Genomic DNA, 14,988 nt, shown 5'->3' with positions numbered 1-14,988 from the left:
TGAAGTGTGTCACATAGGAGATTTCATTTGGAACAGAAGTTACAAAATTTCAGTAGGAAGGAGAAAAAGGAAACAGAATAAAGCCAGGTTTTGAATCATTAATCAAAGATCATGTACATGGTTTATACTTTTTGGACCAAATGGTAAATAAAAAGTAAGAAAGCATTCTTTCTTTTAATGTATGTAACTAACATAGTAAAGGGACTGCTGACAGACCATAAGCTCAAGGTGAAAGCTTCCTCTAAAACAAAAAGCAACTAAAATAAAATCCACAAAATCATAGTGAGTGCACTTTACAAAATAAAACATTTCTCTCAGAAAGTTGATTGAAAAAAAATGTAAGTAGCTTCTGTTTTTATAAACTTTTTAATCACAGGTGCATGACAATAATTGAAAGAATTCTGAGAAATCAGACAAAAGTATTTGGTGGATTTGAATTAATGGGCCAAGCAAGCCTTTTCTCCTTGGCTTCTCTGTCGAATGAATCATAGATGGAGTCTTTGGATATAGTTTTGGCCGTGGAAGGGATTTCAGAGATGCCAACATAGTTTTTTTTGGCCATCCTTGAACTAGTTGTGATGGTATAGGCATTGCTTCGGTAACACTTCATCGAGGACATACAGAAAGTCTCCTTCATACCCCTCCTAAAATTGGCATTATAAATTGAATACAGAGTAGGTTTAGAGGCCGAGGAACTAAAGGATATCCACGTGATAGCTGTGAAAACCAGGGAACTTTTCTTAGAGTCTTGCTCATGGGGATGCCACAGCTGGACGACATGAAAAGGCAGCCAGGAGAGCAAAAACAGTAGATTTAAGATGAGGAACATCTTGACAGTTTTCACTTTTGTCCTTGGGACGATGTTCATGGTCCTCCTCACGGTTCGGCCATCCGAGCCTATTCTCCAAATGTACTTGATGACCTTCTGGTAAAACAAGACTATGAGGACAGAGGGAATCACGAAGCTCACCAAGAAATGGATGACAGTATAGGCAGTTCCTTCCCAAGAGGAAGGGGGGAAATAGTTACAATGATGGTCCCAGTTGGAGCCATAGAAAAAGAACACAGGGGTCACAAAGGCCGCATCAAAGATCCATGAGGCTGCAATCATCTTCTTGGCCTTTTCTCTGGATACCTTGAAGCTCAGAGGGTAGACAATGGTGTAGAATCGGTCTATGCAGATGGAGAGGAGAACATAGATCTGGACGCCGGGGGTGAGATAGTGAAAATACCTCACAGCCTTGCACATGGCGCTGCCCAGTGTCCAGCGGCCAGCAGCGAACTGCAGCAGGACGAAAGGCGTGCTGGCCACACTGACCAGGAGGTCCGCACATGCCAGGGAGACCACAAAGTAGTTGGTGGTGGACTGAGTCCTCCTGCTCCGGTGGATGACCAGGCACACGAGGGAGTTTCCAAAGACAGAAAACAACCACAGGGCCCCAAAGAAAATGCTGGCTGTGGCCACTTCCCCGGGGCGCGGTCCAGGCTGCAGATCTGTCCCGTTGCCCATCCAGCCAGGCTCCCCAGACAGTGCCGCCAGGTCCCGGCTCAGCAGAGGGGCAGCCATCTCCGTGCAGCTGTGGTTTTGCAGGGGCACCAGAAGCGTGGGAACGACCAAAGGCAGCTTGTTGTTATCCATTCTGTGAGCAAAAACCATATTCATTTTTTTCCTCTTAGTTCTGGATAAGAAAAGAAGAATGAGGCCTCCTGTTAAAATGGTGTTACATGGATTGATTCCTAAGGCTAACGATCTTATTTGACGCTTAGATTGGTTGTCATTTGTCAGTGAGTAGGATGTGTGCATTGGCAGGAAAACATGACTACTCTCCAGAAAAAGCTCTGGCCCCATTTCTCTTTCTCTTTAGGACTGTTTCAGCTGATCCCAGCTCAGGCTCTCCCTGGCCTCCTCCGTCTCTTGACCCTCAGTCAAATGTGGTGGAACTCACAGCAAGCCCCCTCCTATATTGATCCTTGTTCCCTTCACACACTGGGGATCACAGAGGTGTAGAGAGCTCAAATCTGGCCTGTGGTAAGGGTGTTACCCCCAAATGAAGAACTGGAATTCCTGGAAGGATGTGAGAAGTTCCTGAATGTTGGAACACTAAAGTAACAAGGCTGCAAGGGAGAAAAAGCCGGGCAGATGGAAGCACACAGATGTCAGCTATGGAAAGAGTTAACGGGAACCTGTGAATACTGACTAGCTGGCTGCTGAAAAGGACCTTCTCCTTACTTATTGCAGAATTTCCATTACAGAAGCATCATGGAGGCACATGGAGAAACATAACACTTTTATATGAGCCAGAAGTAGTTCCTAATTTAATGACGCATACAGCCTATTTTTTTCAAAAGATGACATGCCACCTATCAGACATATTTTGATACTATTCTGTAATTGTTTCATAAAATGACTGAAGAATATACAAGATGTCCCCTAAAAAATGTAATCAGGTTACTAGAACCTTATGGCATTCAGATGAGTAAAAACAACCAACGCTAACTTTACTCAGCCTTTAATTTTTTTTTCCTACTAGTCAGCAAGGGAAAAACAAGTTATACTTTTTAATAGGGAAGAAGATTGTATCATTATGGGCCATTCAATTAAAACTGAGGTGACTCTGGGTGCAGTCAGATCATTAAGGTTTAATTTGGTCTGAATCTATTAAGCATTTGAAAGAGAAAACACAGTCACTGAATCTCTAATAACCAGAGTGATCCCACCTGGCCAGTGGCACAAGGGAGGGCACCCAGCAACAGGCTCCAGCAGGGCTTCCCACCCTCTCACTGCGCTCCTATGACTACACCTCATAAAGAAACGTTTCTGAGCTTTAGAGGTGGGATTAAAGAAGAGTTCTGTATGAGAGAAGAGTTCTCGATGACCCATTTTTCCTTGAAGGATTTTGCCATCAGTTGTAGTAGAGAGAGGGTGTTAATATATACTGTCCTCACCAAGAGCCCACATTCAACAAAAATCTAAAGTTCAAGGCCATGTACTTAAAAGCCAGTTCTGTGTTCCCTACAAGACTTTTATTGGCCATGAGGCAGGCCTACTTAACTTATCAAAAAGCAATGTAAGTTAATTAGACCCCCTTTTTTTTTTTTTTTGGTTTTTTGTCTTTTTCTAGGGCCGCACCTGGAGCATAGGGAGGTTCCCAGGCTAGGGGTCTAACGGGAGCTGTAGCCAACGGCCTAAGCCACAGCCACAGCAACACCAGATCCGAGCTGCATCTGAGACCTACACCACAGCCCACGGCAATGCCAGATCCTTAACCCACTGAGTGAGGCCAGGGATCGAACCCGCAACCTCATGGTTCCTAGTCAGATTCATTAACTGCTGAGCCAGGAAGGGAACTCCCTAATTAGACATTTTAATTACTAAAAGACCTTTAAGCAACGGCTGGCTGGATGATAGTAAATCATAAGAATAGCAATCATACTTGCTATATAAAAAATTAGGATACGCAGTCTGAAAATAGGACCTAAGATTTAAAGTTAGCATTGTCCTAGAAAATCTGGAATGCATGACTGTCATCCTTACAAAATGGAAGTAATCTTTTCACCTTCCTTTGTATAAAACCTACAAAATTCCCTCCCCAAAAATCCCCCACAAAAAAAAAAAAAAAAAGATTTAGAGTTTAAAAACAAAAGAGGCAAGTAGTTTTCCCAGACAGAAGTTGTTCTAAACTCTTGGAAGATGCCTATGGCCTAAATAAATAGGAGGCCATGGAGTGGGCACCTTTCCATAGTTCACACACATACTTGGAAACCTGTGAACTTCCTTGTTTCCTTCTTCTTCTCACAGCAAAACTCTGTAGATGAAACTCAAGATTGCCACTACCACCAAAGTGCTGCAGGGCCTTCTTCCATCCTTTCCTCCAGCTGCTTTACACCAATGAGGGTGTCCACCACTTTCTTTGGCCAACTCCCCCCCCACACACACACACATACACATGTGGAAGCCGAGGACCCCACTGCTTAGAAATGGGACAAGGGAGCCTGAGGATTCCTGCGTCAAAGCATCCCCAATGATGGTATGACTTTTCTGACTGTACCTAAAAGTACTGCAGCTGTTTAGCCACTCAGTAAGCAACAGACTGTTAGGTACTAGGGCAACAGAGATAAGTAAGGCCCATTAAAGGGTAAATGTATAACAAGCGTCTGCTTATTATAACTAAATTCTATAATAATTATAATTAAAAGATAAGGGCTAAGCGGTAGAAAAAAAAATAGGGACCCAATTTTTGGGAGAGGAGGACGGAAAGGAAAAGCCTTCACAAAGGAGGTGAGGTGAGCCCTAAGGACCTGGAGGATGAAGAAGTTAAAAAAACAAAAACAAAAACCAAACATTCCAAGTGAAGGAGATGGCATGTATAATAATTTGAGGGTTACCCTTCTAGGTTGACTTTTTTGGGTCCTTTTCCCCCTTGGAGACAAAGTTTTCTGCAGACTGTACCCCCCAGATTATACAGTCTCTAAATGCCCTATAATCAAACTGACCTACATTTTCCCCATGGTTACGAGAGGTTGTTTTCTGATCTGACACAGCATTCTTGGGCTGAAATGTGGTCATACAGCTGAAAGGTGGATCAGAATATTAACGGAGGCTAAAGAGCCATGGATTCCAGGTTCATAGAGCACTTTGTTGCTCCTCCCAGTTTGTTTTGCTTTAGGGCCACAGTTTGTGTAGAAACACACTGGACTCTCCCAGGAAGCTTTAAATACTGATGCCTAGGAGTTCCCGTCGTGGCGCAGTGGTTAACAAATCCGACTAGGAACCATGAGGTTGCGGGTTCGGTCCCTGCCCTTGCTCAGTGGGTTAATGATCCGGCATTGCCATGAGCTGTGGTGTAGGTTGCAGACGCGGCTCAGATCCTGCGTTGCTGTGGCTGTGGTGTAGGCCAGTGGCTACAGCTCCGATTAGACCCCTAGCCTGGGAACCTCCACATGCCGTGGGAGCGGCCCAAAGAAATAGCAAAAAAGACAAAAAAAAAAAAAAAAAAAAAATACTGATGCCTGGGTCCAACCCTCAGGGATTCTGATTTAATTGTTCTGTTGTGCAGCCTGGGCATCAGGATACCTCAGAGTTCCCTGGGCAGCCCCAGTGTGCAACCCAGATTAACAATCACTGCTTTAGAACTGCTTCATGTTTCTGTCTTCTCCCATAAACAGTGGGGTCCTGGGAAAAGGGTGTTATTCTTTGTGCATGCTCTACAGCTTCCACTGAAGTTCTCTACATTAATGACTATTTATTGACTGTTTACTGAAGTGAATCCATAAAGACAGAAAACTGATACACAGGCCTTCTACTCTAGGTGGCTCTGCTAGGAGAATTAAACGCAGAAAATCACCATGTGTGCTCAAGGAGCTGAAACATTGGTGACCATGGAGACAGGGGAAAACAAGGCTCCTGAGAAGAGCAGAGCAGGTGAAACTGAAGTCATCCAGGTCTACTCTCATTTAAGGGAGAGTGAAGGTAGTGTAGGTGACCTGACACAGCATCCTGCACCCCCTCCCAGAAAGCATGGTCTGCCATATTGAAACTAAACTCTAGGGACCCAAAGCAAAAGTTCGGAAGGATTTCCCTTACTCCATTAATTTGGAAATAAATCCATCTTCAAGGCAATGCTTCTGAAAAACAAGGGCTGCATAATTGGTAATTACATGTGGGTCATCCACATTCAGTAATTTTAGCAGCGACAGGAAGGGTTTCTTCCCTTCTTTCCTGCTCAGGCTGTCTCTTGCCAACCAGCTCTGAGATTGCCAAATGACACATTCCACTGGGTTGAGTTTTGAGGGCCCCTATTAAAATATATATATATATATAATCCAAGAGAGGAATTATTCATCTACTGGTCTCTAAGAGATGTATTTTAATATAGAGGTGGAGAAAATCGTGGATGGATTGACATGGTATAGAGCTAGGGACTGGGGGACCTCTAGAGTGACAGAACCTTGGGGGGGAATACGTCTATCACTTTATATTGTAATTTTTATTTTGAATGTTGTCTCCCATTAGGCTATGAATTCCTTAAGGATCGGGACTATGTCTTTATATTCCTGGGGTATATAGATACTAATAAAGGTTTACTGAATGAGATAGATGTGTTAATAAAAATTATCCAATACTTGAAAATAAGGTACAGAGAGCAAAGCCTATCTTTTAAATGTCAGACGAGAACATTGTTAAATAGGCTTCCTCAAGGATTATTTAATTCTCTGGAAGAATACATCTTGACTGATTTTGCTTTTTACTATATGACTAGAACCCAGACATTATATGTTAACATGCAAATTTCTGTCTAGTAGAAAAAATAACCCCCAAAGTTGTGGACTTACTGCCCTGTAAGACATTACCAGCTTTGTTTGCCCAGAATCTTGTACTCACATTATTTAAAGAAACAAACAACAACAAAATCCTAAAAATAGCTATGCATTCAAATGCTCTTGGAAGCAACCTTATTATCTCATTGGTTCCTTCAGTGATAAGTTAATAAATCTTTGATGTTATGTCATTCTATATTTGAATGAAGGTCATGATTTTGACTTTTGGAAAATCATATTTTGTTGGATGGATGAATATATGAATGACTATAAACTACTGAGAGAACCACAAAAAGAAACAAAGGCACAGATGATTAACTTCACAGTTGGCCAGGGGCTCTTCCTGGATAAGCATATCATTGCTAGTTAGCTTTCTTCTAGACTCAAAAAATGCTAACAGGAGTTCCCGTTGTGGCTCAAAGGTTAACGAATCTGACTAGTATCCATAAGGACACAGGTTCAATCCCTGGCCTTGCTCAGTGGGTTAAAGATCCGGTGTTGTTGTGAGCTGTGGTCTAGGTGGCAGATGCAGCTCGGATCCCGCATTGCTGTGGTATGTGCCAGCAGCTATAGCTCCGGTTTGATCTCTAGCCTGGGGACCTCCATATGCCATGAGTGTGGCCTTAAAAAGCAAATAAATAAATAAAATGCTAACAACTGATTTCTTTTTTCCTCCTGAAATTATAAAGATTCATAAATAAGTTCATAATATAGGAAGACCATTTTTATTTCTGACATTTGCCTAAAGATTTAATGGCAAACTAGAGTTTTTATAATATTGAATTTTTATGATTTAGGAAAAAACCCCACAAGTGGAAACATTTTCTATAGAATGGGAAGTATCTGCTAGGAGATACGTAGGCAGTTTACTAATAAGCAGTGAGATGATGACAGTAGTTACAACATTAATCCCACCAAGAGTTAATACTTACTCTGCGCTTACTCTGTGTGTCACGTATTTCATAAGCCCTCTGAGGTACGTAATACAATAAATCCTGTTTTACAGATGAAAAAAAACTGAAGTTCTTCCCCGAGATCACATAATTGGAAAGTGATCACCCAGAATTTCCTCATTCCAAAGCCCATGCTTTTAACCACCACTAGCACTTCAGGTCCAGAGAAGCCACAATGGGCTGAATTCAGAAGATCAAACTGGCTGAACATGGACTTCTCAATCAACATAGGAATATAAAGTTATTCCCCCACAGCTTCTTGCTACCCACAGATACATCTGTTCAATATGCTAGCTCAGAAACATGTGACATGGTGAACATTTGGGGGAAAAAAATCACTCCCACCATATACTGCTAGGCTTAGCATCAAAAGTGCAGTAGACATGCTGATCTGAAACACAGTCTTTCTTCAGACTAAAGAATGTGAGAGTATTGGAAATTCATCATGACAGATGATTAATTGTCATCTTTTAAATGAAGAATGAAAGCACAACTCAAGACTTCAGTTTGAATTGAAGTGCAGAAAAAGTTGGATCGATAGTATTACCCCAAGTAGGAAATTCTCTTTTAAATTTCAATTGCTGTAATTTAGGAAATATCCAGTTATGTCAAGGGTTTCTTGCCCTTTTTAGAGGTTTAAGTTCTTCTGCCAGCGTTTAGCAGATGTTCTGTGCGACTCGTTCTATATGTAGATGTGTTTTTTTTTTTTTTTATGTGTTTGTGGGAGAAGGTGAGCACCACATCTTACTCCTCTGCCATCTTGATCCTTCCCCCTGAAATATGATGGTGGTAGATATTTTCCTTAAACCTTTCACTGTTACGGAAGCTTAATTTGCCTATATATAAAGTAAGAAATGCCTGGGACAGGGGTGGGCTGGGACTGGCTTGCATGGAGCTCCCCAGAGCCAGCTGTGCTTCTTCCCAACTCCAAGTTCAACGACATCATGTTGGTATCACGAACCAACCATGGTAGGAATAGTCACACCATGAAACTGACAAACACCATAAATAGGTTTTCTCCCTGCAGAGCCAGTTCTTCAAACACATGCTTCCAGAAGGGCAGGGTTTTACAGGGCAACCCATCTGGATGTCCTGAATTCACAAATGGCCAAAGAAGCCACATAGGTCTGGAGAAGTTTCCTGAGTTCCCATCTTGTTTGTGGCTCTGGTGTGGACACTGAGCTAAGAGCTTTATAGAACTATGTAAGTACCAGGTGGCCACCAGCATAACTGTGGTGGGGGAACAGGAAAACCAGAGAGAAAAGACATGTTCTCCTAATGTGCCATTGTCACATTGTCAAACATAGGGCACCCAGTTAAATACGAATTTCAGGTAAATTAATAGATACTTTTTTAGTATAAGTATGTCCCATGCAATATCCTATGCAATATTTAACTGGTGTCCTGTACTTTCATTAGCTAAATCTGATAGACCTACACCCACAACATAATGTTCTGCTAAAAAACATCTATTTTTCAGCTCACAATATAGGAATACTGCAAAGTGGTTATGTGTGCAGGCTTTGAAGCAGACAGCTGAAGTAAGAGTTCTGCCGCTGTCATGTGCTAAAAGTTGTGTGACCCACAATAACTTATCAACTCTCTTGAGCTCAATGTTCTTATCTGTAAAATGAAGAGAATTAGTTCCTATCTCATTTGATTATTATGAGTATTAAATGAGATAATATATGCATGGAAGTTAAATGAGTTATTACAAGTCAATCTGTATGATATAAGAAAAACACTCAATAAATGTTATTCTACTATAGTTTGAAAAAACACCTAGCTCGATGTCGGGTACATAACAAGAGCTGGAAAAAAAAATCAGCATTCATACTACTGTTGAGCCCATAAAAGTCTTCTAAGCCACATGACAGGCAAATTTTAGTAACCACATCACACACTAAAGTGATAATACTAACATTAGTCACATAATTTAGCTTTGTTAAGGGTGAATGACTTTTGTGAAGGGGTCAAGGTATCTAATCATCATTTACAACATTGTCTTAAAGAGAAAAGTCATTGGGGTCAAATAAATAAACATAACCTTTCTCCAAGTTGGGGATAATTTTTAGTGCCATATTAGCCAGATTAAATCTTTTTATCCTAAATCAAAAGATGCAATATAACTGGATTAACTATGTCTTTCTCAAAACCATATAGAATCCATCCTTCTTAAATTATTTCCTTTAGATAATTCTGAATAATTGCAAAAGAACCTCATACCTCCAGTGAAAATCAAGGTTCTTCTCCACCATCTGAGTTTCCTAGCATCATGACTTATAAGCTTGGAATATTCTCTCATGCCCTTTTCCCTTTCCTCCTGTTATATAATGTATATAAATATTCCTCTATAATATTTCCAGGTCTATTCTTTTCAATCTGTTTCCCAACTGGGAATCAAGCAGTTTCCTGATATCAGACCTGGCACTTTTCTTTTTGTTTGAATACTGGCTATGCTTTCAAGGAGAGCATGATTTTTTTGAATAGGGAAAGATTTTCAAAACAGCCTCTTCTAACATCACAAAATAGCTCATAACAACATTTCTGGGTGAGAAATTCTAGATATCTAGATGTACAGAACTATTCCTATTCTACCACCTTTACCTTTATGTGTTCTTCACATGAATTCTAAAATATCAGAAATAAGCAGAGTAGAATCCTTGGTGTGATTTCCAGAAACAAGGAAGGCTTCTATCCACCCCCTGCTTCTCTCACCATTAGACCATGATTCCTTTAAAGCCAAAGTCCCATTTTAGTGTATGTACTGCCCAGGTGAGCATCAAAGTCCCATTTAAAATGTAAATGCTTATTAGAGAATAAATATTTTTGTATATAATCAGTAGAACAGTGATCCCTGGGACCCCTTCTGTCTCTGAGACCTATGATCTTAGTGAAAATGGAAACAGAAGAGACGCCAAAAGCAAACTCCTTAAGGACCATCAGGATATGAGAGAATGAAGATGGAGTGTCACTGTGGGAAGGTGGGGTGGAGGGTGAAGGGCTGGAGGTGAAGAAGATAAACCTCCTAGACAGTTTTATGCAGGGATGGCCAGCGCCGGAGTAGATACCCAAAGCAAAGGAATATAACAGAAAGGAGCTGGAGCTTCACCCCACAGAAGGTTATGTGACCATGAGCTACAATTCTCCCCAGTTCTTTGCAAACCAAGCTGCAGCAGAAAATGTTAGGTCATATTGGCTCCTCTCTGGGGATATGTTATAAAGGACACTATCCAGTATTTCACACCCCAGATGCCACTTAGGATTCTGTGTAGGAGGGTTTAATAATGCTGAACTTCCCTGTCTCTCTAGTGTTCTTACAAAGTACATAGTCAGATAAGATGGAAAAGAAAAAGAAAAATCAAGAAACTTCACCTCAAGAAATGACTAATTTGGAGTTCCGTCATGGCTCAGTGGTTAACCAACTCAACTAGTATCCATCAGGACATGGGTTTGATCCCTGGCCTTGCTCAGTGGGTTAAGTATCCGTCATTGTCGTGAGCTGTGGTGTAGGTCGCAGACAGGGCTTGGATCTGGCATTGCTGTGGCTGTGGTGTAGGCGGGCAGCTGTAGCTCCAATTTGACCCCTAGCCTGAGAATCTCCATATGCCATGGATGTGGCCCTAAAAAGACAAAAAAAAAAAAAAAAAAAAAGACTAATTTGTTATCATGTTATATGCAAAGTTATCCTTAATCACACATTTATCCAGTATTTTTTATCTAGTATGAGCCAGGATTGTGATAACTGCTAGAGATTCAGACAATAACTGGAGTTCTCTTATAGCACAGCAGGTTAAGGATATACCATTATCACTGCAGCAGCTCAAATCGCTGCTGTGCACAGATTTGATCCCTGGCCCAGGAACTTCCACATGCTGTGGGTGTGGCCAAAAAAAAAGTTAACTAGACAAAGTCTCTGCTTTTATGGAGCTTTCCTCTAGTGGGAGAAACAATATTACACAGCTAAACAAAAATTATTAGGAGCTCCCATTGTGGCTCAGTGGTAACGAACCTGAGTAGTATCCATGAGGACAAAGGTTTGATCCCTGGCCTTGCTCAGTGGGTTGGCGATCTGGTGTTGCTGGGAGCTGTGGTGTAGGTCGCAGACGCAGCTCAGATCCCAAGTTGCTATGGCTATGGTGTAGGCCAGAAGCTGCAGCTCCGATTTGATCCCTAGTCCGGCAAAAAAAAAAAAAAAAAAAAAAAAAAGGAAAAGAAAAGAAAAAAATTTTGGAGACAGAGCCAATAAGATTTGCTGAGGTGTGATGGGATTAAGGGATGGGGATGGCTCCTAGGTTTGAGGGTCTGAGATGCAGAAAGAAAAAGTTTGAGGAGCTAGAAATCAACAATTCTATTTTGGATGAGTTCAATTCCTATTAGATATCCAAGGAGAGCGACCCAGTTGGCAGTTGGATATATACATTTGGAGAAACATCCCTTCAGATTCTTTGATTCTTTGTCCATTTTCTTTTTTCTTTCTTTCTTTCTTTCTTTCTTTCTTTCTTTCTTTCTTTCTTTCTTTCTTTCTTTCTTTCTTTCTTCTTTCCTTCCTTTCTTTCTTTTCTTTCTTTTTCTTCCTTCCTTTCCTTTTCCTACTCCCTTTCTTCCTTCCTTTATCTTTTTAGGGCCACATATGGAAGTTCCCAAGCTAGGGGTCAAATTGGTGCTACGGCTGCTGGCCTATACCCCAGCCACAGCAACGCTAGATCTGAGCCAGGTCTATGACCTATACCGCAGCTCACAGCAACACCAGATCCTTAACCCACTGAGTGAGGCCAGGGATAGAACCCACGTCCTCAGGGATTCTAATTGTGTTCGTTACTGCTGAACCACAATGGGAACTCCCATCTTTGCCCATTTTCAATCATTCATTGTCCCATAAATATATTTTAAGATCATACTACGTGCCAAAACATTCTGTGCTAAAAACTGGATATACAATGGCAAACAAAACTGTGTCCCTACCTGCACAATGATGAGAGTCTAATTAGCTGTGGAGGAGTGGAGAGGAGAGTAAGAAGCAAGCATAAATAGACAGTAAGCTCTAATGAGTCCTACAAAAGAAAAGAGCAGGCTGTTATAAGAGAGCTTGGCAGGAGGCCCCTCTCTGGGGCTTGGGGGCTGGGGAAGCCATGGACGCAGCAGCAGCAGGGACAGAGAAGCATAGGGTCATCAATGATAGACTCATTGAGACTCCTGCTGCAGATAATGACAGGATAAGGAAATCTGGTCATCAAAGTGCCTGGATTCCCAAACTCCTTCCAGAGCCTGAACAATGTTGCAGGCTCCTTGAGGCCTGGCGTTAGGACTGCTCTTGTGATAGGTTATTGTCCTTAAGGTGACTTGGAATCCTTTATAGTCAAAAGAACCTATCCGTGGGGGCAGGGAAGAGACAAAAAGGAGTAGGTGGGGCCCAAAGGGACAAAGGTCCTCTGGGAACTTCCTTTCATTCTGGCACCCCAGGCTGGTTCCTCTTTTCTCCCTTCAGACTCCTCACCTTGTGCCCATTGGGTCATTTAAGCTGGGAGCAAAGAACGCTTTCTTTCTGCTTAGTGGAGAAAGAAAGGTCTGACTCACTCCCCTGCAGATCACTGCTCTGCTGCCATTGCAGCTGGAAGACTCCACAGCCTGGTACAATCAGGATACACGGCTGACATACTGATGTGCCTGCACTGTGCTCCCTGCTGGGATTTTTGCCCTATATCCTTCTGAGAATGAATCCAGACCCTCAGTGCTGCCTTGTCTTAGAGGATAGCTGCCTCACTGAGCCTGAGACAAACCTGTTGCCTTGGCTTTTGTTTCCTGGAAGCTGGGTTCTCTGAGGGGATTTCTGTAGAGAGGAGGAGGGAGAAACAAGGACCTCTGAACCAGGAATGCAGCTGTGCCCCCTGGAACCATGTAAAGGGTAGTACTGGATGAGCACAAGGGATCTTTGAAGGATGATGAAAATGTTCTGAAATTGATTATGTGATGGTTGTACAACTCTGTAAACGTACCAAATGTCACTGAGTAGTACCCTTAAAATGAGTCTGTTACAGTATGTAAATAAAGCACTTTAAAAAAAAAAAAAAAAAAAAAGGTAGTCCTGGGACCCTTGCCTAACTTCCTCACTGTGCTACAGGGAAGGGACAGGTGGTGATGGAGGCAGGCAGCTAGGGAGGTGGGTCCAAGGAATAGAGCTCCCCAGCTAGAAGAGAGGACAATGATGGGGGGGGGGAGCTTAAGCAACAGCTCCACCAGCCTTCAAGGACACACACGAGCTCAGACCATAACTACATCTCTGCTATAATCAGAGGGGATCCAAGTCTAGAGGGACCAGCCCATACACTTCACTGTGTGTTAAGAGCCCAAGGACCTAGGAAAAGGAAGAAGACAGTCCCAGAAATGTTTGTCACTGACATTTCCATTATCCTAGTACAACAGAGCCTTGCCACTATTTAAAAGAAACAGCGTGTGTAGAAGGCAGAACAACCCCCCAAAGTGTCCAATTCCTGTAACCTGGTAATATGTTGTGTTATATAGCCAAAGGGGACTCTGCAGATATAACTAAAGTTATAGAACTTAAAATGAAAAGATTATCCTGGATTATCCAGGTGGGCCCAAACTAATAAGCCCTTATAAAGACGGAACTTTCTTGGCTGATGGCAGAGAGATGTGACAGAAGAGAGAAAGAGAGATTCCAAGCATGAGAAGGAATCGGCAGGCTGTGGCTGGCTCAGATGTAGGGCTACAATGCAAGAACCAGGGAGAGGGCTCTGGAAGTTACAGATGGCCCCAAGCTGAGAGCCCTCAAGGAAACGTGATGTTGGGAGTTCCCATCGTGGCTCAGTGGTTAACGAATCTGACTAGGAACCATGAGGTGACGGGTTCGATCCCTGGCCTTGCTCAGTGGGTTAAGGATCCGGCGTTGCCCTGAGCTGTGGTGTAGGTTGCAGATGCGGCTCGGATCCTGCGTTGCTATGGCTCTGATTTAGGCCGGAAGCTACAGCTCCGATTCGACCCCTTGCCTGGGAATCTCCATATGCCACAGGAGCAGCCCTAGAAAAGGCAAAAAGACAAAAAAAAATAAATAAATAGAAAGCTCACTAGAAAAAAATGTTAAAAAAAAAAAAAAAAAAAAAAGGAAATGTGATGTTGGTCCTACTAGCACAAGGCACTGGATTCTGCCTACCACCGCAATGATCTTGGAAGGGAATCATCCCTGGAGCCTCTAAAAAGGAGCACAGTTGGCCAACACCTGGAATTCAGCCATGTGAGACTAAGCAGAGAAACTGGCCAGGCCCATCCAAACTTCTGACCTGCAGAACTGTGATGTCATAAACGCTGTTCTCTTAAGCCACTAAATTTGTGTTAATTTGTGACAGCAGCAATAGAGACTAATCAACATAGCATTTGTTACATAATGAATGGGAAAAATAAAACTCATACCAGCCACTCTATCACCTTCCACTACCCCACTGGCATCTAGAACATTAGCAAGCCACAGAAGCTTAAAAAACATAGTACTTTCTACTTTACCTTAAATGCTAGACTGGAGGCTGAGAACCCTTAGTTCTGATTAGAAGCACTGAACAGTAAATCAAGAGACTGAAGCCTTATTTTTACACCAGTTTCCCTGAACCTCCGTTTCCATGTCTACAATATGAATGAGCTGGCCTAGAGGATTTCTAAGGTCATTTTTGCTCCATGAACTAAAACTGATAGGCAGACATTGTGA

At 42.2% G+C, this 14,988-nt stretch overlaps 1 protein-coding gene across 6 annotated transcripts in view; it reads right to left on the bottom strand.

Annotated features, from left to right (window-relative positions):
• The window catches only part of GPR19 (G protein-coupled receptor 19), a 42,695-nt gene continuing 27,707 nt past the window's right edge, over positions 1 to 14,988 (bottom strand). For 4 of the 6 annotated variants that reach the window (XM_021092331.1, XM_021092332.1, XM_021092333.1 and 1 more), the window contains exon 4: positions 1 to 1,679. In XM_021092331.1, coding sequence (XP_020947990.1) covers positions 410 to 1,663 — 1,254 coding nt within the window. In that variant the 5' untranslated portion in view covers positions 1,664 to 1,679 and the 3' untranslated portion in view covers positions 1 to 409. Of the gene's footprint in view, positions 1,680 to 11,283; positions 11,445 to 14,988 lie in introns of all 6 variants that reach the window. The other 2 variants (XM_021092330.1, XM_021092334.1) reach the window with 1 other exon arrangement.

Source organism: Sus scrofa, chromosome 5 (genome assembly GCF_000003025.6).
Source record: "Sus scrofa isolate TJ Tabasco breed Duroc chromosome 5, Sscrofa11.1, whole genome shotgun sequence".
NCBI lineage: Eukaryota > Metazoa > Chordata > Mammalia > Artiodactyla > Suidae > Sus > Sus scrofa.
Note: the sequence above shows the minus strand (reverse complement) of the source record. Positions and strands in the feature narration are given on the sequence as shown.